General features: G+C 40.5%; 1 protein-coding gene across 7 annotated transcripts in view; it reads right to left on the bottom strand.

Annotated features, from left to right (window-relative positions):
- LOC117135290 overlaps nucleotides 1-22,738 on the bottom strand; it is a 37,895-nt gene extending 15,157 nt beyond the window's left edge. For 5 of the 7 annotated variants that reach the window (XM_033295464.1, XM_033295473.1, XM_033295481.1 and 2 more), the window contains exons 1-3: nucleotides 22,548-22,738; nucleotides 21,014-21,593; nucleotides 13,127-13,393 (exon numbers count right to left, since the gene is read on the bottom strand). In XM_033295464.1, coding sequence (XP_033151355.1) covers nucleotides 13,127-13,393; nucleotides 21,014-21,451 — 705 coding nt within the window. In that variant the 5' untranslated portion in view covers nucleotides 21,452-21,593; nucleotides 22,548-22,738. The remainder of the gene's footprint in view (nucleotides 1-13,126; nucleotides 13,394-21,013; nucleotides 21,594-22,547) is intronic. The other 2 variants (XM_033295508.1, XM_033295517.1) reach the window with 1 other exon arrangement.
- Nucleotides 22,739-22,754: the final 16 nt, after the last annotated feature.

Raw genomic sequence — 22,754 nt, 5'->3', positions numbered from 1 at the left:
TTTCGTTGGAATCCAAAATGAAACTTCTATTCAATCCACCTGCATTTTCTAATTATGTTATAAATTTGTTCAAAAATTCCAAGTCAGCTTGAAAATATATATATGCACTCACAACTTGACATGGCTTATCCGATCAGAGCAACAAAAACGAGTTTTATAAAACAAAATCGAGTTGGGCTCGCAGACAGTCAAGTGTGCCAGCGACTTATTTGTCACTAGAGCTGTTTTGTGTTTATTATGATCGCGATCGAGTGTGGGCGATTGAGCACTCGTTCTGGCGGTCTGGCAACACCCGGTCTGGCTAAGGTCAGGCGTTCACCAGTGCGTATGAGTAATAAGTTCATAATTGTCGCGTTAAACAATTAACGAACGGCGCGCTCTATAAATACACTATTATCCAGGATGGGTCTCGCTTTCCGCGGCATTCAAGTGCAATAATCTTTTTTGTTTGCATTTCAATTTTCTCTTGTTATTTCGGGTCTTGTTATTTTCGCTCGCTTCGCTGCCTTTAATTGTTTATGTAAATTAGAATTTTGTATTTTTTTATTTTGCCGCCTCTCACTGATGAGCAATTTAAATACACACGACGAGGAAGTGAATGTGCGCATCGACTGAAGCAGAGTGAATCTTTTGGCTACTTTTGGCACGACTCTCAACTGATTCACAAGGCAAACAAAGGTGTGAAGTACATTAGCCAGTCAATATTAACAAGATGTTCGGTTGAGCAGGGGCTTGGTCTAAACCGCAAACTAAATTCCGAAAACATCGACCGACTTGAACAGCTTTTGGTGGCTCTGTAGCCAAATTGGCTGCCAGTTGTCAATTGTTAAGTTGTTGGATCGGCAGGTAGTTGGGCCACAAGCCCATTCATCTTCATATGTGTCCAGATATGCATCCAGCTACCACTACGCTTTCCACTTCCGTTTCCTGGCCCGTTCAGTCAAATTAGCTTTGCCTGCCAGCCGTTAGTTAGCCAACTTTCAGGACTCGCTTTTGTCGCACTCGTCTAGACTTTCGTTTGATTGAGCGCTGTGATGACAAGAGACATCTCTGTCACGGCTGTTGCCAGGTCATCCAACTACCATCAGCATCAGTGGCCAGCAAACCTGCCTCCTTCCACCGCCACTTGGCCACCATGTTTTGGCCAGCTCCCTGCTCTCAGGTTCAACGCTTCAATTAAGCCCGCTGTCAATCATTTTTCGAGCTTCACACTTTTGTTTAAAAAAGTCGTGAACAATTTTATGACTTGTTTTGATTAGGCGAAAATGACTGAAAGGTGTCTGCCCGCTAAATGGGATATTTTGATTTTTTCTCAACGTGAGGGGTTGAAAAAACAGAGAAATTTTGCTAGGAAATTGTTTTATCAATTTAGTGCTCTGAGTACGTTATAACTAATTAGGCGATTAAGAAAATGAAATATTGTGGAAAGACTTTTGTTCAAGTATGCTTATGTTCTATGTTCTGCTTATTTTATAGGCCATGGAAAGTAAACTCATTTCCATTTTCTCATTCCCTCCTCATCTGTTTTCCGCTTGGACTTCCGTTTCTTTAAAATAGATCGGCTCAAGATTATTGATCTTGAATATTTTGCTTTCCATTTATCATCGATATACACCTTTGTAGCTGGCTTTGTCGCCTCATACTTCTTCTTCCGCCCACTTTCCAATCCGATCCGATCCCAATCTTCGCCAGACAAAAGACAAAAGCAAGTCGGCGCACTTTGTCGGCCTGCCCACAAGCCCAGCGATTTTGTCCCGGGCCGTGAGAACTGTGCCAGGTGTATATGCCTCTACCTCTATCTCATCCAGACCATTGTCAACAGCCAGTGGCAGGGAAACTTTGCACTATTTTACCTATTTTCTTGTGCAATTATTTATAATAGCGCCCGGTTTCAGACATTAATGCCCGGGTAGCTACCTCAATGCAGGTAAAGTTCCTACTCCAGACACTGTCTCGAGGTCCCGAGTTCATTAAGGGTAATGCATGCCAAAAAAAGGAAGAAAAGAACGGAGGTGGGTGAAACAAAAAGATTGAAAAGGGAGACACACCGTCTGACAAACATTTTGCGATCCAGACTGGCGCACACCCACATGTATCCGAGTATCTGCGTATCTATGGGATGCCAGGATACGTTCTTAATGAACGCCTGTCGCCTAGCACCTGCTGCAGTTCTTAAGAAAATGTACCCTCATTTGTCGGCTACCATATCCTGCAGGTAGGGAAGTGATTTTCCGCAGAGCTCGGGCTCTTAACTATTTATAAATAATTAAAGTGCAACGAGTTCCGGACAGTAGTTTGTTATTGATTTCTTAAAGGGAGTTTCTAGAAGATTGTGTACTTAAAATATAATGCTAGTTTCGATTTTTTGTATTTTTACAATCTTCAGCCTAATAAGTGATTAACTGGGTTTTTTTTGCCGCCCAACGGTCTGGCATTTTCATTGAGGGAGGTCTGACCCATAAAAAACCAACTCAGGAACATTGTGAGGGTTTGCCTTAAAACTGCCAGCACTTCCGCCAATCAAAGCCATACTACTTACGCTTCAGGAAGATATATGTATATTCCTCCTCCCTTCCCTGGTATGCCAAACAGAAGTCTTACATGTGTTGTCCGGGCGCTTTTGTTTTTACCGCCTGTCACATATGTCATAAGCAAAGTAAAGAAGTCTCGTATTTCCCAACATTTGCTTATTAGCGTAGGTACTTGAAGGACCCTTGTCATCCGAGGGGCAAGGTTGTGTGGGAAATATAGCTATGGCCCTCTGGTTCCGTACTGTCCCGCCCCCTTTTTATGATGTGCTAATGGGCGGTAAATATTTTGTAAGCTTCATTGATTTTCATGCATTCGCTTGGGTATGGGGAAATACTTCAAGTGGGTCATGTAGAACGAAGAAGCCAAATGACATGCAAGGTAAATGATGAATCGTTTAATACACGAAGCATACGTCTTACTTTCGTAAAATGGCTTAGTGGACATTGTCACTTAATTTACTTATAAGGACTTCCTGCACCATAAATTTGCAATCAACGCCCATCAAAAAACTAAACCTGCTGCTAATTCAACCGCCTCACATGGCAGCAAATTAATAATTGATACACAAATATTTGGTTTCTTGTGCTGCGAGAAAACTCGTTGCTTTTCCGCCAAATGAAAATGAAAAACTGGTCAAGCGTTTGTGAGTGACATTTTCAAATGTGGCGAAAACGGCTTTGGCAGCTACCAACCGCTTTTGTGCTCAATAACTCGCCTAGAGAGTGAAATCTTGGCTGGGAAAAGCAAGACAAGTGGCTGGAGCATGTGGCTCAAGAGATTTATCAGTTGGCCTCCTGCCGGGCGGCATCATCATCATTAACCACGACAGTCCTTTGTCATTTTTATCACACAAAAGTGGGGGGTAGGTCCTTGGACTGGGCCAGAAAGTTTATGATAAATGAAATTTTTGCACCAAGCCGTTTTGCCTAACTTGTCCTCTTTTGTTGTCCGTTAGAAGGCCAAAAGGAGTGAGGGTATGTATGGCCTCCATCATTATTGTAATTTTCGAACAAAACACGCACGACTTCGGTTTCAGTTGGACTCTGGCCAGAAATGCTATTTGGCCAGCTGACCAACAGACACCATGTGTGATTGATTGTAATTGAGGTTGGGAAAAGTTGTTGTTCGTTGAATGTTGGTGTCAATGTCAAGAGTGAAACGGAATTGGTCCACACAAATGCCGTTTGACACTTTTGTAAGCCGAAATAAACCATTCTTCGGAGAATTGAGGGTTTTATCCATTAGTCAGCAAATCTATACAATGGCAATTTGCTGTTTCGTCAACCGGAAAATAATGTCGATTCCTTCGACGCTTCAAAAACTTAACAAATTTAATGGGACTCTGGAGGTTCACTCAGCTGATCCAATTATACTTCTAGTCTTTCACCTAGTATTTTCTAAAGTTTTGTAATTAACCCAGCTTAGTTCCACTCTGACCCTCTTCACAGTAGTTGCGGAAAAAGTGGACTCATCTAATTAACACAGAAACTCAAGTAATCCACTGCAAACTAAATAAACAAAAAAATAAATTATACTTCCCATTAAAGAGCAACAAAAAATGTAATGTATATAAACCAAACGCCAGAGTGTTCAACTCGGTTTTCTTTTCGTTGGCTGTGCCAACAATTTCACTTGCGAAAGCGGTCTGAGAGCTAGAGAGCTGAATTTGTGACTCGGATTTGAAGTTGAATTCAGAGTTATATACGATTTCGTAATGGACGGCGGGCGAGAAGCCCAACTGCACATTAACACGTTTCAAAATGGGTTCAAAGACATTGCCAAATTTTGGAATATATAAACAAAACAAAATCTTGGGAAAGTTTCTCGAGGGCTATCTGGAAATGTGTCAGAGTCAGAAAATTATGAATGAAATCACGAAAGCACAATGGCAATGGTACAGAAACAAACCAAATTAGTGTTGGTCTTTATCACAATGTGTATCTTGAACTACTTGAGCAACGATTACCCAAGAAAAAGTTTGAAGATGGGTGTAAAGGGTGCGGTATACTCGAGCTCAAATTTGAGACTTATGCAATTGTCGTTTTTCTTATAATTACCGAACGGAAAGAAAAGTCTTTAAAGCCAACGGAACAATGATGGATTTTTGGGAGAAGTTATAAATTTCAAAAAATTATGAATGCATTTGTTTCTGTGTACAGAAGATTGTCGCCAGGAGCGAGTTTTTGGTCTTTAAACGATGCGTTGAAGTTGAAAATTGCGCTGTTTGGCGTGAAATGGAGCCACAACATACAGTTGTTTTCATCAGTAATTAAAATGTGCCATAAGCGTAAATTTTAATTAAATTAATTGTTCAACGAAAAAATGAAACGTTTACAGAAGAATGTAAGTTGAAATTCCACAGAGTCCAAACTGTGCACCAGATTGAGAAATAAGCCCCCCAGCAAGTTGAGCCCGTTGATTCCCGTATCTATTGCTTGCGAAATATATCTGAAATAATTACCAGGCACATGGCAGTCCTACCCACTCACTGACTAATTGACTTGGCTGCTCGATAATTTAGATATAGTTCCAGCGCAAAATAGCATCCAGCACTTAAGCGAAAGTATCTCGTTTTTCTCGCCGCTGTTTTGAGTGCTTTTATAAGCCATAAATTTGCATAAAACGAGCTAAGCGAGCTTACTCATTCACAGTTGTCTGCCGGTCAGATCGAGCGACAAGTGAATCATCAGATGATCTTTCCCAAATACGCAAATCTACGTATAGTATCTACGTATCTGCAAGTTCGCCGTCAGCCGAAACAAAACAACTGACGCAAGTTCATTCAAGAAATTTCTGCTTATTACGAATCAAAAACACAATTTGTATCAGAAACGTGATTTGTATGCAAATTGCAACTTTTAAATTTATTTTTGCCGCATTTTGTTTGTGATTTTTTAATAAGCGGCCACCAAAATAAACTGTATCTGATGGATGCAAATTACTGTGGCGCTGATGCTGGGTGACATTGCACAGCGTTTTTCATGTTAAAACATAAAAATTAAAATGCCTGCGGTTTGTATTTATGGTTTTCCCATCTCCCCTCGATTTCTTTGCGCCATTCGCTGTGGTCTTCCGGACTCCGGAGTGAATAAATTTCATTAATGTGGCCAATCGTAAAGTGGACAAATAGTCGAGTTGTTGCGGCTGATAGGTCAGTTTATCGTAAAATTCGTGTTTTGATGCCGTTGCCATTGTTTATTGTGTCGTTTTTTCACTCGTTTTTAACGGTTCTTCTCAACGCATGATTTGCAGCTTCCCAACCAAATTATTTTAGTTACGCAATACAAATCGGTTGTGGTTTGAAAATATAGTTACTTTTACATATACAAATTTGTACTTTTTAGCTTAAAAGCAAACATATAGCAACTACATTTTTATTACCCCTTTAAAGTTTTAAATTGCTAATTCTGGTGCTGAATAATAATTTCAGAGGAGGATTGCCTGAAATGAAAACTAATTACCAAACACACACTTGCCATCCTCTATCAGACGGAATCTCCGTGAGGAAACTGTCAAAAAGTCTCTTTCCCCACTTGGCTTTCACATTTCAACGCCATCAAGCAACTGTCAACACTTGTCTCACTTCCCCTTTATCCCCATTTCCTCTTCCGAAATCCCCCCGAAATGGCATATATATATTAGTATTTTTAGTTAACCCGCGAGGGGGCACTAAAAGTGTCATTCTTCATTTAAAGAGCTAATTTCAATGGTTTCGCAAAATCATTCGGCGGGCGTGGACTTATTTAGAATAAAAGTTTCGTTCTTTTGAAATATAACAAACTGACATTTGACATTTAAGTTAAGTGGTGTGCCACTGGCAAACTGTTGCAATCGCTCAAAAGTGTACCATTTAAAAGTTTTGTCATTGACGATGACGAACATAAAGTGCCAAAGATTTGATGGAATTCCGAAAGTGAGCCAGCTCGGATTTTTCCAGTTAATTTAAAGAGAAAGAGAGCAGTTTGCCCTGAGGGCAATTTAGTGCTATTGTTCTTTTCCCCGCTTTTCCACCGCTTTTCCCCCACATTTTCACCACTTTACTGCCCTTTCTCATCTTCAACAAGCCGCACTAATGAGCGTCATGGCATGCATAATGCAAAAGCCCACCACCCACCGCAAGTAACATAATCGCCGCTGTCAAGTGCAGCGCTTCGCATGGGACAAAAAAAAGAGAAGGAAAAGATACAAAGATACTTCCTTGTCCAAGTGGGTAAGGCTAAACCTAGAGTGCCGAGAGTTCCACAGTCGAGTGCGCACACACCAAACTAATGACAATATCAAATTACAAGCGGAGCAGCTGGAAAATTTGCATGACACACTTAGGCCCAGTCGAGATACTCGAATACTAAGATACTCGGATACTCAGACTGAATACTCAGGAGGGAGCGGTGAAGGGGTGGCTTTAATCCTCAGTGTGTCCACAACTTCGACTTTGGCTGGCAGTTTGTCAATGACTTGTTAGCCATGGCATTTTCTCCACAGCCACAGCAATTTCTAAAAGCCGAGCCAGCAACTTTTGTGCAGAAAATGAAAGTAATTTGCAAAAGCCACGAATCGTCTTCTTTAATCAACACAAAGAGATCGTGTGCTCGGATGGTCAATGGAAGACGAGCTGCATGAGGCAGAGGCACAGAAAGTAAAAATATTATGATTACATATTTAGCAATTTCAATGCATTAAACAAATATATTATAGGTATAATATTTTCATGGTTTTTTTTTATCTTAACTTTTCATTTATTTGAGTAAACCATCTGTGCAAGTAAACGTGATCGTTAACTAGATGTAGTTTCCTGAGTGTCTTATAGATTTTTCTGTTAAAAATTAACTATGCAAATATATGTTGTTGACTACAAATTTTATAACAACCTATTGAACAGAACTACCAATTTCGAATTATGATCAGGCCTTGTGGGCTTACAAGCCATTTTTTTTTTCTCTGTGCAGATACTAGTATGTGAAAGTCGCCGAGGGTCGCATCGGATCGAATCCAATCGGAACGGATCGCAGTTGTGGAGGCCGGGTCTCAACGAAAGTGTGTCCAAAGACCAGACTAGATGGCTAATGAAATTAGCTCCGACTTGGCTCGGTTGGTCTCCTTGCGAAGCCGGTAAATTGGGACGAATGTTGGCGCTTAATTGAAATGCTGAGGAGTGCACAGTGACAGACAGACTGAGATAAGAACCTGACAAATAAGGAAGCCAGTTATGGAGCCAGTTTGGCGATTTCCCGATTAAGTCTGGTAAATGCTCGAATTAATCTGAGATAAGGTCGCGGACTTGGTGAACGTGGCTTAGAAACTTTAAAAGTTTCAGTGCAATTTTGCAATTGCAATTAGCCAGAGATTTATACAGTAATTTACATGATTTTTATTGTGTAAATCATTTAGGTTTCCACAAGACAATTGTACAACGTTATTACCAGCCTTAACAACCTGTGAAAAAATCTGGTACATTTCTAATAGCCTTCTTGTAAAACTGAGTTTTTCCCATCAAATCTAGTTCTTTTCTAAATTATGAACAGGAAATAATTGCCATCAGGGCTCATCAACACTGTCCAATTTCCTCATTTCTCACGATCGGTGAAGCTTCTGCTTTCGAGTGCATCATTCACATTTGGAGCACCTTCGACGGGGTATTTTGTTTTATTTTTCCTTGCATGCTTGCTGAGCGAACAAATTTACTTCCTGCATAGTTATCTCAGCCCACCCAATTAATCAAAAATCAAAACTGGAAAAACATCAACAAACTGGAGGAGGGTGGAGAGCCACATTCACGCGATACATCTCAGACCTTAAGGAGTAATGGAATCCCATTGATATGAGCCGAAGTGCTTTTTCACCGATCTCTTGGAATTTTAAAGGGGCATTACTCACGGCGATAACGTAATCGAGGTACCACAAACTGAACTTAAGATGAGTGTTGGATTCTAATAAAAGCTTTCCACTTACTGACGTCACCGGAAGATCAATGTCGATCGAACAAAGTGAGAACTTACCTAGAAATAGAGGAAATCGGGAAAAAATAATGTCAATTTGCTGGCAAATGAGTCAAGTGCGAGATATAATAAAAAATGCAGCCAGATCACCAAGCGGAACAAGAATATCTATATGTGTATATAAGTGTGGGACATTTAATTGAGTGCGAAATTATTTATATTTTTCATTCGAGGTTAGCGAACTCTTTTCAGCGGGACAGGCGCCTTAATTAACCGGCAAATAAATGCTAGAAATGGAACCCATAGAGATCGTTGCACTTGTCTTTCATAAAGGGGTAATTAGCATTAAAATAAAGTATCTGAAGATGGATCCTTTAGTGCGTGTGATGGGAAAAGAGTTTCGCCCAGTCAGCTTCGATTTCTGATGTCAGACGTCTGTCGAGGATGGATAACACTGATGGCATAAGCACACAGATACTGCATATATAACCCATAACGTGCAACACATTGACCCTGGAGTGGCAACAAAGCGTTGCATTGTTCGCGCCCGATGAGAGAGTGGCGTTTGTAATTGGTTGGGGGCTTCGATCCGATGGCGGCTTTCTTAATTAATAGATGAGTTTCGAAAGGCGGAAGTGGCAGACATCCAATGTGGTTGGCTAAAGGAGAATTTACTCCATTCTACCTGCAGGTTGGCACATCACTCCACCTCCGAAGTCATGTCTTCAGTTCACAAGGTCTGATCATCGCCATAAATAACTCCAAAATAATACCAGCTGACAGGCGAACATTTTAAATGTCGCCTCTAAAGTCGGCCCACATCCAAAAAAAAAATTAATAAACAAATAAAAAATAAAACCAAACTTGAAATATTTGTCGAGTAATTTTTCCATATTTGGCTGCTCTGTCCCAAAAAGGTTAAACTATTTTTTGTGACTGTTCAGTGTTTAAGCGCGTGGCCAAATAAAAACTCTGAGATCTACTTTAAAAAAAATTTGTTTAAGTTTTTGGCTTATTTGTTTTTTGTGTTCGATTGCCGCTGATTTTGGTTTGGCTTGCGAACACAAACTTATCATTAGAGTTTTTATCTTATCGTAGCTGGTGCAACTTTTGTGACTTAAACTCTCTCGATGCAATTTCCAAAGATACAGAATTCTGTGTTAGTTGCGTCACCGAACTCGGCGGCTATATATGTATATATGTTTCAGTTCTGGAGCTGCTGGCTTTATGTAAACTCTTAAGTGATTAAGGTCAGGCCGCTAATTTGCTGGCAGACCAATAAACGAAAGTGGGTGAGTTGGGGTGGCATGAAAGGAGCCGCTTCTAAGTTCACTTGCAGTGGTAGCTCAAATTAAATTTAACCAAATAGTCGGGGTCTCTGGAGTTTACTAGAATTTCGTCATCTGCCCATTTTGTGCAGTTTTTCCCCCGACAAACTACTTTGTGTTCTGGCGCCCCGTATCGATTTCAATTAAATATTTACAAGCGAAAAACATGTGGCTGGCCAAAGTTCCAATGCAGTTTGCTTCTCTGCGCTTCCCCTCCAACTGAAGTCATCAAGGTAAACAGAATTAATATCAGTTGAGTTGTGGCTGAATCAACTCCTCTTCGCTTGCTGTTCACCATTCGAATGTCACATGTCGCCGGGCAAGAGGAAAACATTCCCTTGCCCTGGCCCAAAATGCAACAAAACTTCATCTGTGGCCTCAGCTCGATTCCCGGGGACAATTGCACTCGGGTCAACAAATGGAAAATCGGAGAAAAAAAGTGCAAAAGAAATCAAGTGGAAATACCCAGTACCAATATCAATAGCCATGTCCAATCCATTGTTCTCCATCCAACGGCAGCTGTCAGATTGTGTATTTCTGTCATTCCTATTCCAATGTGTTTTCAAAATTTTACTTCCGCTCTCCAGATTCGGGTTTTTGGTGCTGATTTATATGTGGCATATCTGTAGAGTGAATCGCCAAGGGCCATACATATACTCGTACATATATAGCCAATATCAAATATGATTTTCGAGCTGGCACAGAAAAAAATGGCTTTGAATTGCATTCGGTTTTATGTCGCAGGTCTCTCGCTTCCTTTGCCACTCCAATATAAATTGGCTTTATATAGATTTTGCTGATGCCGCGACTGCATTATGTGGGATATGACTATACTCCATCGCCTCTACTTTTTTCTTTCCTTTTTTTTACAGCCATTTATTTTCCTGCGGCCGAGTTTGTCTGGGGCAAACCTGTTTGCCTTGCAGGCTTTTTCACTCTCCTTCTTCTGCTCTATAAATCGAATCATGTAATAACATAAAAAGAAGGGAATTTGATTGATATCGTTTAGCCGTTTTATGTAAGTCAAAAGCTTGAACCGCAAAATTTCATTAACTTTCAGCAGCTGCCCGCATATCAAACAGCAGATGCCATAATTAATAGCCATGTGGTGGAGTTGGTTATATTTTTTTCCTTTCTGTTTTAGTGGCGAATATATAAATAATAGACCGCCAGCCGTTGGCAAAATTATAATTACAGGACTTGCGTGTCTGAATTGCTAATCGGAGATGAGTCGCACCGACTTTCTGTCTTGGATCCTAAATAACTTCTTTAGATTTACTTGGGATGGAAGTTTCTTGATATTTCTTTATTATCCAATCTGGTTATTCTGACATCACACTCATTCAAATGACCCACTTGCATCGCCCAGTTAAGTTATCGATTGCCATTCGCCGGTTCTACATTCACATATCAATCATAATTTTTCCCCTATTCACTCTACTTAGATAAACACCAGCTCTCTAGCCACTCGATAACTCGATCGTTTTCCATGTGATATGTGATGTATGTGATTTTTTCTTCAGTACGCAGCTTGAAATCCTATTATGTTGGCTCAAAAGCTGACAGCAAGTCGTTTGCTGGCGGCCAAAAAACAAACGTCAAGCCGGAGATCTCGAAATGAAATTGAAAATTACAGTGTGGATCGGGGCAGACAGAATTGGAGATGAGAGCTCCAAGTTGGGGATGGTGGACCACGGATCGTTGGGTTGTAACTGGCCACCGAAAACCGGTTAGGCGGTGCGCATGCGCCGGAAAACCTGTCCATCGATTCGCTCTGCCCCCAAGCCATGAAGACAATATAATGGCTCGAAGAGTCGCAGCCGCCGAGTCTTCCAATGGCGCATCAATTATGTTAATGAAGCTTCGAATGTGTCTTGATATTGAAAAATAAAAAAACGCCGAGTTGTTCAGGTTTTTTTCATCGAAAATATAGCGGCCGGCTTGGCTTTTAGCCGGTTTTCCTTTGTCCACCTAAATGCCAGCTGCTTAACAATGAACCACAATCGACTAGAACCAGTAAGATCCTAAAATGCAATTTGCATACGCCGACCTTTGCCTACGACACCTTCACGCTTTTCAGAAAACCTCGGCGTTTCTTGGCAGCTTTTCTCGTTTGGAGCGTTGTTTATGTTTCCAGCGGCTAAAGATACTTTTGACCCTGAGCTGATTTATCTTAAAGCTTATGACAACCGCACGTAGCTGACATTAAATGGCTGTCCGCTGTGGAGGGCTTGTAAATATTTTCTGTAAGCCATTTCCTAAAGTTGCACAAAATGCCATGCAAAATGTCAAACTAAATTTGTTGTGCTGCTGCTGGCACAGCATGAAAATACTTTTATATTGTATAGTAAAATAATGTATAGTAAAAGAAGTGCGGTGCGTTTCAAAAGCGGGGTTGAACTATGGGGTGGAAAGTGTTTGGAGCTTTTTATGTGTAGATGGAGTTGGGGAACCGTAGTGCACAGTAAAAACTATACGACATTTTTATAAACTGTCAAGCTCCCAAAGACCTTTTTCCTTTGTCTTATATAACGAAAAATAGTGCATGGTATGCAGTAAATTTGCATTGATCTAAAAATAATGGCATTCCTAATTTAAAGAACAAGTGTTGCCTACTAAAATAGATTTCAAATGGCTGAAGTTTAAGTTTCTGTAGTTTAATCCTAACTAAACACACAAATTTTAATAGCTAAAATTTGTTTTATTATATTTAGTCGAATTTAGTGCTATTTATTTTCCTGTACTTGATCTCTACTGTAGTTCACTGTTGTTTCGTCATATATAATGCCAACCCCCATAATGCTCAACTTTGCATGCACCATAAAGTTGAGCTTACTGATTTTGTGGTGCACTTGTCCTTTTTATTTTTGCGTTTTTGTGTGTGGGGTTGCCTTGGCAAAGTCAATTGCTGGCATTTTGCTATGTCGCTGGTTAATGACGATTATTATTATGATTACGATTACTGCATTCGACATTGCGCTTAATGCAACGCTGAGTTTCAACGAGTCTTGGATGCATTAAAAAATTCGCCATGGAATGAAAAATCAGGGCTGAAAATATTTGGCTAGGGTAACGAAACGCGTAAGCTATTGTGTAACGAAACCAAAGTCAAAGATCCATAAAACCATTAGCAAGAAAGGAAATTAACGTAAATTAGCGCTAAAAATAACTTTGGCGAGATGGATGAAGAGTGCCATAAAAACAAGATATAAACAATAAGCGAGATTTAGCAATATCTACTTTGTTTGAGAGAGGAACCAAAACCAAGTCAATCATCCATAACCATGCCAGTAAACTCTATTTTATCTAGGAATTAGCTAAAGTTCGTACCATATCGGGCCTGAAGTACACCTGTTGCGTATACATAGAGCTTTTCAGGGAGGCCGTCTTATCCGGAAATAGAATGCATTTTCCGGGCGTTGATGTCATTGTTCCCGTTGTCGTTGTTGTTGCTGTTGCATTTGGTGTCATGTTTGGATGATGGCCCACGCCCACATCGGTTTTCTGGGCGGTCAGACTGCTCGTCGAATTGACTTTGGAGGCGTGCGAGAGGCGTTTCATGTGCGTCCACATCTGATGCCAGGGCGCCGTTTCTTTCTAAATTGTTTTTCGTATTTTCCCGATAGTTTTTTATTGGTTTTCATTTGGTTGTTGTTGTGGTTGGTGTGTTTTGGTTGTTTTTGTTTTGGGGGGGAAAGGTAGAAACGCGGAGCAGGATTGAGTAAACATATTGGGTTTGCGTTTATGTAAGAGAGAGGTATCGTTTTGTTTGCAGTTTTTGTGTGGGAACGAAAAAACAGAAATAAATGGGAATTTTATTGTCAATTAAATTGTTTGCCAATTTTCGAATAACTAAAATATATAGTATATTGTTTAGATAATTGATAAAACTTGTATTTGGTAAGAGGAAACATATTTGGTTTGAATCAAGAAGTTGTATGTTTTGTGAAAATATTTCGAGTATATTGGTAAAGCTAAATTTAATTGTAACCAAGTTGGGTACTGCACTTACTAGAATAAAGTTACTTCCAAATTTTTTCTGTCATGGGTATGGCTTTTTTAATAGAGGGTAAGTTATATAAGAGCCACACGCACTTGTCACCCACTTGGCACTTAGCACCCTCTTTCCACTCCACAATTATTGCCTCCCCCACACATTCGCTCAACTATGATGTCATACGAAGCCAAAGGCGCTACCAATTTTAATTCTATTTGCCTTGGTTGTTGAATTTTGTTATTTTTTTTTTTTTTTTGCATCGGCTGTAAATACCAGGGTATGATGTCAACTTTTAGCTGTCCATTGTCGCCGGCGCCGTGTTTTAAAGTATCAAGAATTCCCCGATAAGACGCTAAATTAGACGACATCGATTGATAAGATTTTTGAAATGAATATAGCTATTTCTCCTGATAGCGTTGACTAATTTGCTCCAAGAGAACGAACAGAGAAATCAAATTCCTAAGAAAATTTATGAGCACAGTTGTTGAGGTAGGTGAACTATTAATAGTGTTGAAATAATCCATCCATTTAAATGAGTCATTCTCGAGTGGAAGGAGTTTGAAACAACAGGGAGTTTATTTGATACTTTAAATTATGCATTAAAGAAATTGATAGTTATGTCTTGCACGTACATAAGAAGTTATTTATCTGCTAACATTTTCCGGCACAAAAGCTAAAAGTAGGTAACTAGACTGTAGCTACCATGATGGATGAATGCCTGTTATCCACAAGCACTTCGCCCCACGCGACTTGGCTTAATGATGTGTGAGTGCAGCACTCCTTGGTCCTATTATACCATTAAAAGCTCGTAAAAAACATAGTCTGGGCTGGACAACACACCTTCATCCCCATCATCATCATGGTCATTATCTTAGATCAACGCAATTTACGCTGGGAGCCCCCAATGCGGTCGGCAAATGCATTAGGAGTTCGTGCCCTTGTGGCGAAATGCGGTTATGGTTTGGGGGTCGCACCCTGGGTATCCAACATACCCTTTTTTCCACAAAAAAGCCCCCTATGTGCCACTCACACACACACTCACATGTGTACCACCTTCCACGCAACTCGCACTAATCAAATGAAAACAATTTCCGTTTGTCATGCAAACAGTTGCAGCAACCTACCCCCAAAAAAGAGTGAACTGCAACAGCAACCATAGCAAGTGGAGAACGGAAGCAATGAAAATGGTCAGCCCATGATTGCCCCTCAGTTCGTTTTTGTCAGTACACCGAAAAAAATTTGGAATTTTTTATAAAATTAGATAAATACGTACATTAGGCATTTTAAAAGTTGAGTTATATGTATCTTTCAAAAGTATCATCTTAAATTTCTGACTTAACAGATTTTATTGATGTACATAAATTTATCATATAACTTTTATTTTTGTTATTATTTTTTTATGTGCACCATGCGTGTGTTCGTATGAGTGAGTGGGTTTGGGTCCGTATTTTAGTTTGCCCCATTCGGGGGCACATGAGTGTTTGCATTGTTGCTGTTGTTGCCATGACCCCTGTCTGCGCTACGGCTGTTCTCTCTGTATATTTCTCTTTATAGTATAAACAATTCATTAAAACGGGAAATGGCAATTATAAAGAAATTATACACAAAGAGCAATGAATAATTTTTTTCTGTTTCCGACGGTGGGCGAAGGGGGCGTGGCGCCCGGAGGCCTAAGTAGATATTGCTTATTTGTGCGCTCTGTGTTTTGTGAATATTTAATGCGAAGACAGGCTTTAAGTGTGGCAAGTGCACGATGGAGCCCCCCACATAGTTGGTTGCACAAACTTGGGAAACAAATGCTTGCCCGACTCACGCATTCGACTTGCCACAGAAAATGCAGCGAAAACAAAAGCAAAAACTGATTGCAATGCGGCTGTGTCTTCCACATCGTCTTCATCATCATCGTCATCATCGGCTTTGGATGCATCTTGTTGCCACGCCTCGTTTAACTTCGAGGGGGCGTGGCAGCTGGGGGAGTGCAGGGCGCTTAACTCAATTGCATATGCAACATTTCGCTGCTGCTACAAACTGCAATCTTGACTGTGCCGGCATGCAACATGTTGATGTAATATGCAAATTGTATGCAGTTGCCATTGTCTCGGCAGATTTCCTAAGAAACATTTCTCCTCCTGCCGCATTGCTGTCGTCGCGAAAAATGAGGAAGCTGGGAAAAGCGGGATCTCAGAAGCTTTCGACCATGGAAGTAACTGTCAGACCGATGATCTGGGAAAATCCGCGGAAAATGCTGTTCTAACTCATCGTAATTGATGAAAAACGAGCAAATAAATGAGTTCTACAAATTGTTAGAGCTATCAACTGTGTCAGAAATTCTTCTACTAATAATTGGATTAAATTATCCACATAAGTTGAACAACAAAAATTCTATGAACACGATTAATATATTTTCTAGGTTAAAAAAAGTAATTTTTAAAATAAACATATTTGTCATAAAATGTTTTGAATTTTTAACTGCATTTTTCTTTTGTAAATAACGCGGTCTTTTCCATTTGTTTACAACAAATGTTATTAATAAGCAGCATGCAATGTACGCAGAATGAAAGTTTACCAGATGTTTTTTAATGCGTCTTCCGTATGTTTTATAGAATCTTAAAATGAAAGCCTGAAACAAATTGATCCATTTGCTACTTAACAAATTTTTGTGATCTTCGCTCGAGGTCAGCCCTTTCACACTCACTTTTCATCCCACCCACATTAACTCCCTTTTGTCCCCGAATGCAACCAATTTAAAAGCTGCTCCAAATTATGCCAACTCCATGCACTTAATGCAATCTATCAAAATGCATTAAGTAAAGAGGAAGAAATATTGCAGCTGTTTTGCACTGGAAGGCAACGGAATTTTTGGACAAACAATATCAATATTCGAAGAAATACATATTCATAAGAAGGCTAAATTTATAAAAAAATTTAAATAGCTGAAAAGTATATACAAATTTTCCTCTGTGTGGTTTTTCTGTTGTGGCTGTGAAATTTAGTGGGTCACTGTGTAGCAGCTTAATTGTGATATATCACTTTACACGACCTAAGAGGGAAACCAAATTGAGATATGTATGTAAAACAAAAAACAAGAACGGAACTTCAAAACGTTCCGACAGACCCAATAAAACCAGAAGCCACAAAATATTAAATGCAATTGTTCGGCCCGAAAAATGTAACCCAGAAAAATTAGCTTTAAGGCGGTGGTGGCAGCCCCACTTGCTGCCAATCCAATCCGCAGAAGGAAAACATTTTTCCATTGGCATTTCCTTTTTGCATTTGTGATTTGCTCCCCTTTTACCCCAAATTCGCCGACGAAAATTGCACTTCTGTGTGCCATTTGGTTTTTCCGCCTTGACTGGAAAATTCCCTTGCGTAGCCCCGACAGCAGCTGCCCCCACCACCCCCTTCCAGCCATTGCGAAGAGCCTATCAAAGCTACACAGCCTCCCAAACAGCCCATCCCCCTTTTATTTGCATTAAGCTCGGGCATTTATTTGTATATTTTATTGTTGAGCATATTTTCCGCTAAAGTTTTCCTCTCTTTTTCGCCTTTATGAATGAAAACATCGAGGGGTTGTCAGTGGGGAAGGGTGTTGGTGGGCGTTTTCCGGGGGGGTTGGGGTTGAATGAAATGATTTTCTTCTCTGTATTATTTTTTTCGTCTCATTTTTATTTTTACGCATTTCTTGCGTGTCGTCTCTGCGACGCTTTTGTCTTTCTCGTCTCTTTGGGTTCCCCCAAAAATTCAGTTGTTTAGTTTACTTTTAGTTTATCCGAGGGTTTTTTTTCGGAGGGGTTTGCTCTATTTTCTTCGCTGATAAGAGTTATATATGTATGTGTGTGTGTGTGCTACGCTCACTTGTCTCTCGATTTATTCCACGATTTTGGGGCCTTGCGTGTGCGAAGGCAATTCTGAGCGGCAAATGGCCAAACGACTCAAATTACCCGGCTGCATTTGGCTTAACCCCACGGAAATTCTGTTTTCTATTTATTTACCTTTCGGCGGTTACTAGGTTTACTGTTATTCTTGTTCTTCCCCAACAATCTCCCCATTCTCTCGAGGTTTTTGTATTTTTGTAACAATTTATAGCTGGCTAATTGAAGAAATGGGTTCAGATCTATTTATACGTGTAGATAGGAATAGTTTAACCATGTTTACTCATTTTATAAATGGCACTGGGACTTGAACTCAAGAATAATGAATAATCATAGATATTCAATTTGTTCAATTTGAATAAGATCTATCGCGTTATATATAAACATTAGTTAGCAAAGAAAAGATTATGTCAATCGATTTCATTGCAGTACCTGACTCACGTTATTGTTTTTGCCATTTGACCAATCCTTAAATCCCACATTTCGCTAAATCTTTACTTTCACATGATGCCAAGAGATCGCCATATACCATTTTTACTCCCTGTCTGCCCCCAAGAACTGACTCATCCATCGCCCAAGGCCCAATGACCAACTCAACTCAACCAAACACTCGACCACTCAACATCGAAACACTCGCATTTGCTGACCATTTCTAAGGCCGCTCGGCGCATTCAGGCATGTAAAATACAAAAACATGTATTTTTCATTTATCATTCTATTTTTTTTTTGCCAGATTTTTTTTTTAATTTGTTTGCAAAAGCAAAATGTGCGCCGCAGAACATTTTCACATATTCGTGTGGAATGTGTGCCGCGTTAAATTGAATAGCGCGCTAAAAAGAGCAGAAAATAAATTGACATTGAATGTAAAATTTATTGAAATGGTTTACGTGGCAGTGGGTCCTCTGACATGGTCGTGTGTCGCTATGAGAAACTTTTCGCCATAGAAATATGAAAGAGATTTCTCCTCTCGAAGCCTTTTCACTGGAACCACCTTTCTGCTCCAGATGCGCCCTCAACTGGGCCCTTCTGCAATTGCAGCCGAGTGCAACGAGCCGCTGCAAGATGGACAATGGTGGGGGTATCTTTTCTATCCACTTCCACTTTGGGTCAAACATACCTATACCTACACAGATACCTATGTATCTCAAAGTCCGGCACATGGCAAAGCATTTTCTGGCTTTTCACTCGCAACTCCTCGGGTTTTATTTTTGGTCTCTGGTTACCGAAGTGGGTTTTGTCTTCACTTCGCGGTGTCTGCCTCACTTTTGCTCATATTTCGCATGGCCAACTAACGGGCCGCGTTGTCTTTGGGCCAATGCCTTTTTAAGTGTGACTAATTATGACTCGGCTGAGGTGTTATTTCTTGCCGCGAGTTCAACGATCTGCCACTTGGAGCCCCAAACGGGCGCTGCAGAAAAGGGTTGACCCGAAACCGTTTTTCATGCCACTTGCGCAATTTGTATCGATTTCGTGTGGCAAGAGGAAATCCTGCAAAGATTTTGGAGACCAAGAGGAGCCTATATGTGCAAAGGAATAGTTCAACCAAGTAAGCTGGCCAAATATTTTGGCTGCAGTTTCCCGAAAGGTGGGGTTACCCCCACAGAAATTATGCAGGCAATTTGGCCCAAAAACTCTTACGTACAATTTGTTACAAGTTGACTAGGGAAAAGCTCAGCCTGTATCAGGTAATCAGTCTTGACTTGACTGCTGGCTAAGGGCCAAACAGAATTGATGATGTGACATAAGAGCTGAGGAACTGAACCTTGGCTGCACTAAGCGGAAGTTACTCAGGATAATCAAAGCGTCAGATATGGGGGAAAATATAAAGGAAGTTTTTTTGCACATATTATCTTTTCAATCACCTCCATTCATTCTTAGGTAAATACTATCTATATATACGAGATAAGAGTTCACAAAATCCTATCTAACATGTTAGCTATCTACGAGCATAACATCGTTATTGCCTACCCGGTAGATATCCACATTTCGCAATTCATTATCTGAGTTTATGTTTTCAACCATGAGGTGAGGCCAGCTACCTGAGAACTAGGTTCTAAGCTACCTGGACACACAGCCAACCCAACTCCGACAATTTTCATGTATGCAAAGGTACCAGGTAACTCGGTTGTAGTCCTCAGTAAGCTTTAAAGAAATAAAAATGCGCAGAGCCTAAAGAGGCTTTTGCCAGATGATGAGACCCCAGCACAGTCGAGATAAAAAACTGGCAGCGATAAGAGCGTTAACAAAATAATAACAAAATAAAAAGCATTTACATATAGCCAGAAGGTCGTGTTCGGACAGCGAGAAGTAGCCATCTCCTCAGTTGGCTAGGCAGTCAGTAACCTATAGCTTAAAGCCCCCTTTACTTTAGGCCCCCTACTTTAGGCCGCAAGGAGGACTTGGGCCATTAGTGAAATGGCCCTGTCAAGAACTGCGGCTGGGCCAGCAAAAAAATGTGTGTATGGCTTATTCGGTTTAGGCCCTCTTCTTTCACTGCCTCCTAATGTCTGTTCTATTTGCCTTTTCCTCTCTCAACGTGCTTCATTTGGTTTTAGTAGAAGGTAGCCACTAATTTGCAGCATCATGAAGGCATTTGTTTCGGTTATGGACCAAATCTAATAAGAGCTTTATGAGATTGAAGGAATCGGGTATCTATGGGGAGTACTTGGCTTTGGCAACATATTACGGAGATTGGGCTAATTATTTAGCTCAGAAGTTTTAAAATAAGTATTTAATGCACACTTTAAAAATGTGGCATCTTGGTATTTAAAAAGGTTAAATCCAATAGTGTTTTAGTGTTTTTACATATTACATGCCACTAAGAATCTTCTTAAGAATATTTCGTATGGGATGACGTAAGAATCAGAATCGTGAAATGTAAAGAATTTCTCTAGCTGGAAAAAATAATCTTCTCAGCCATTTATAAGATTGTATTTTCTATGGCGTAAACTTTTAAAAGTTGTCTCATATATAAACAATTTCTTTGGGCCGATTGAAGACATTTATCAGGCTCTCAAGGTATGCGAGAATTATCTGACGAACATTTTCAATAAATTAAAAGATTAAAATATATGCTTTGAGCAGATTGCCGAGATGTTTTCAGATGACTCGCTGCGATAATACATTCGTTTACTTGGGCCGTCATTATCACGTAGGTTTTTTCACGATCCCCCCTCCTAATTGTAATTTATATAATACGATTATGTGGAAGATCACACCGAAAAAAATTAGTGCCTTCTTCAGTTTCTTTGAAATTTTAAAAGAATATCGAAATCTAACTTCAAGACTATCTTATGTTGATGCAGGATTGTTATTTTGTTCTGTGTGCAGATTTTGCTGCAAGCTCACCTTGGGATCCAAAATGCTGCGCTCCAGGCTATCCTCACGATTCATGGTTGTGGCGGTGCTGCCGGTGCCAGTGCTGCTACCACCGCCGCCGCCCCCTCCGCTGCTGCCACCCACCTCCCGCTGGCTGCTCCGCTCCCGTTCCCGCTCCCGCTCCTGCTGCTCCAGTCGCAGACGAGCCCGCTCCACGCGCGCCAGGGTCGGACTGTCCAGGATGGAGGGGGCCCGTGAGGGGGGCCGTGAATTGTTTGCGGCGTTCGTGTGCAACTGCTGCAGTTGTTGCTGCAGCTGATGCTGCTGCTGCTGTTGTTGCTGGTGCAGCGCGTCGAGCGTGGCACTGTTGTTGGAGGAAGTCGACCCGGGTGTGGGCGTGGCGGAGGACGATGAGTTGGTCATGGTGGCCGTCGACGTTGTGGAAATTGATGTGGTGTGCATGAGCATTTTCCGTTCTGTTTCTTAGCCTACGTTGATGGTTTTTCTTTTGTTTTTTTGCTTGATTGTTGTTGGATCGTTGAATTTAGCGGTAAGTTAACTGCAACGCTTGCTTATTATTTATGGGGGAATGTTGCACTTTTCGAGTTGACTGTGGGTGGAGAATTAAATAGTGGCTTGCATTAGGTTCTGTACTTTTGCTAATTATTACTTAACGTCGGCTCTTGTTACACACTTGGGTTGGTTTGGTTCTCAAAGCGTATCTGAGTAGTCTGATTTTAAGAATCTTTAAATGACTTAAAGCAAACTATTTAAGAATTTATTGAATAATTCAGCCTGTCTATATTTCTAATGGATCAGAATAAAGTAAAAACTGTCGCTATAAATTCGTTCGTAATCTAACAGCATTTAACGAAAAACCGTAACCACTCAATCCACAATGAAATGTTTACACCTCAGTTTTATGCTAGAACCCCTTGACACCTTTGGTAATTTATGTCTCCCTCAATTGCATTTCTTATCAATGCTATCCATTCGCTCACTTTATTTATGACTCCTCTATCTGTTCGCTGGCAGCCGCCAATTTCGGCTTGTTATTATTGCCATTTTCCTTTCAGCAATCCACAAAGGAGTGCAGCCAAGAAATAGTAAAAAAAAAAGAGAAGCGTAATGAGATATAAAAACTAAACTAAAACCAACTCAAGAGCGCAGTCAATAATTTTCACAAAACTGGTTTTCTTTTTCGGGTTTTTCGGTCTGGGCAGGTCTGTCTCTAAAGTCTGTTGCAGGTAGTTTTTACTTTCGCACAACAAAACACTGCGTATTTTTTTTAGGGAAATGGAAGGGGTAACTGCAAAGTGCATGGCCAAAGATACAAATGTATCTTTTCGCATTCGCAACGATTCTTGGGCACTTTTCAAGCTGTTTATTGGCCGGGTCGGTTGAGTTTGTTTGCTGACGTCGATGGGGCTTATTATTTATATTTTCATGGCGCGTTGCTTTCGCATATGGGATGCCAAACACGTTTGTTTTGATATTTCCGCTGACATATTAATTCTTGAATTTGGTTTCGTTGGTAATTGGTTTGTTGGTTTATTGCACATACTTCTTTAGGTTAAATTTAATTTGTTGGCAGCGTGTCGCGTCGCATTTCTTTGCGGTTTCTCGGTGCGGCTGTGGCTTAGCAAATTGAAAAAACCAATTTTGTTATTGGCCAAAATTTTATTTTCAAATTGAGTTGGTCGCGCAAAGCAAACGAGCGACCGAATCGAAGGCGAACTATCCACGCGAGCTGCCCGTCGATGACTGGCGC

The sequence above is a fragment of the Drosophila mauritiana genome, chromosome 2L, assembly GCF_004382145.1.
Source record: "Drosophila mauritiana strain mau12 chromosome 2L, ASM438214v1, whole genome shotgun sequence".
Taxonomy (NCBI): domain Eukaryota; kingdom Metazoa; phylum Arthropoda; class Insecta; order Diptera; family Drosophilidae; genus Drosophila; species Drosophila mauritiana.
This window is presented reverse-complemented; position numbering and strand designations above follow the sequence as displayed.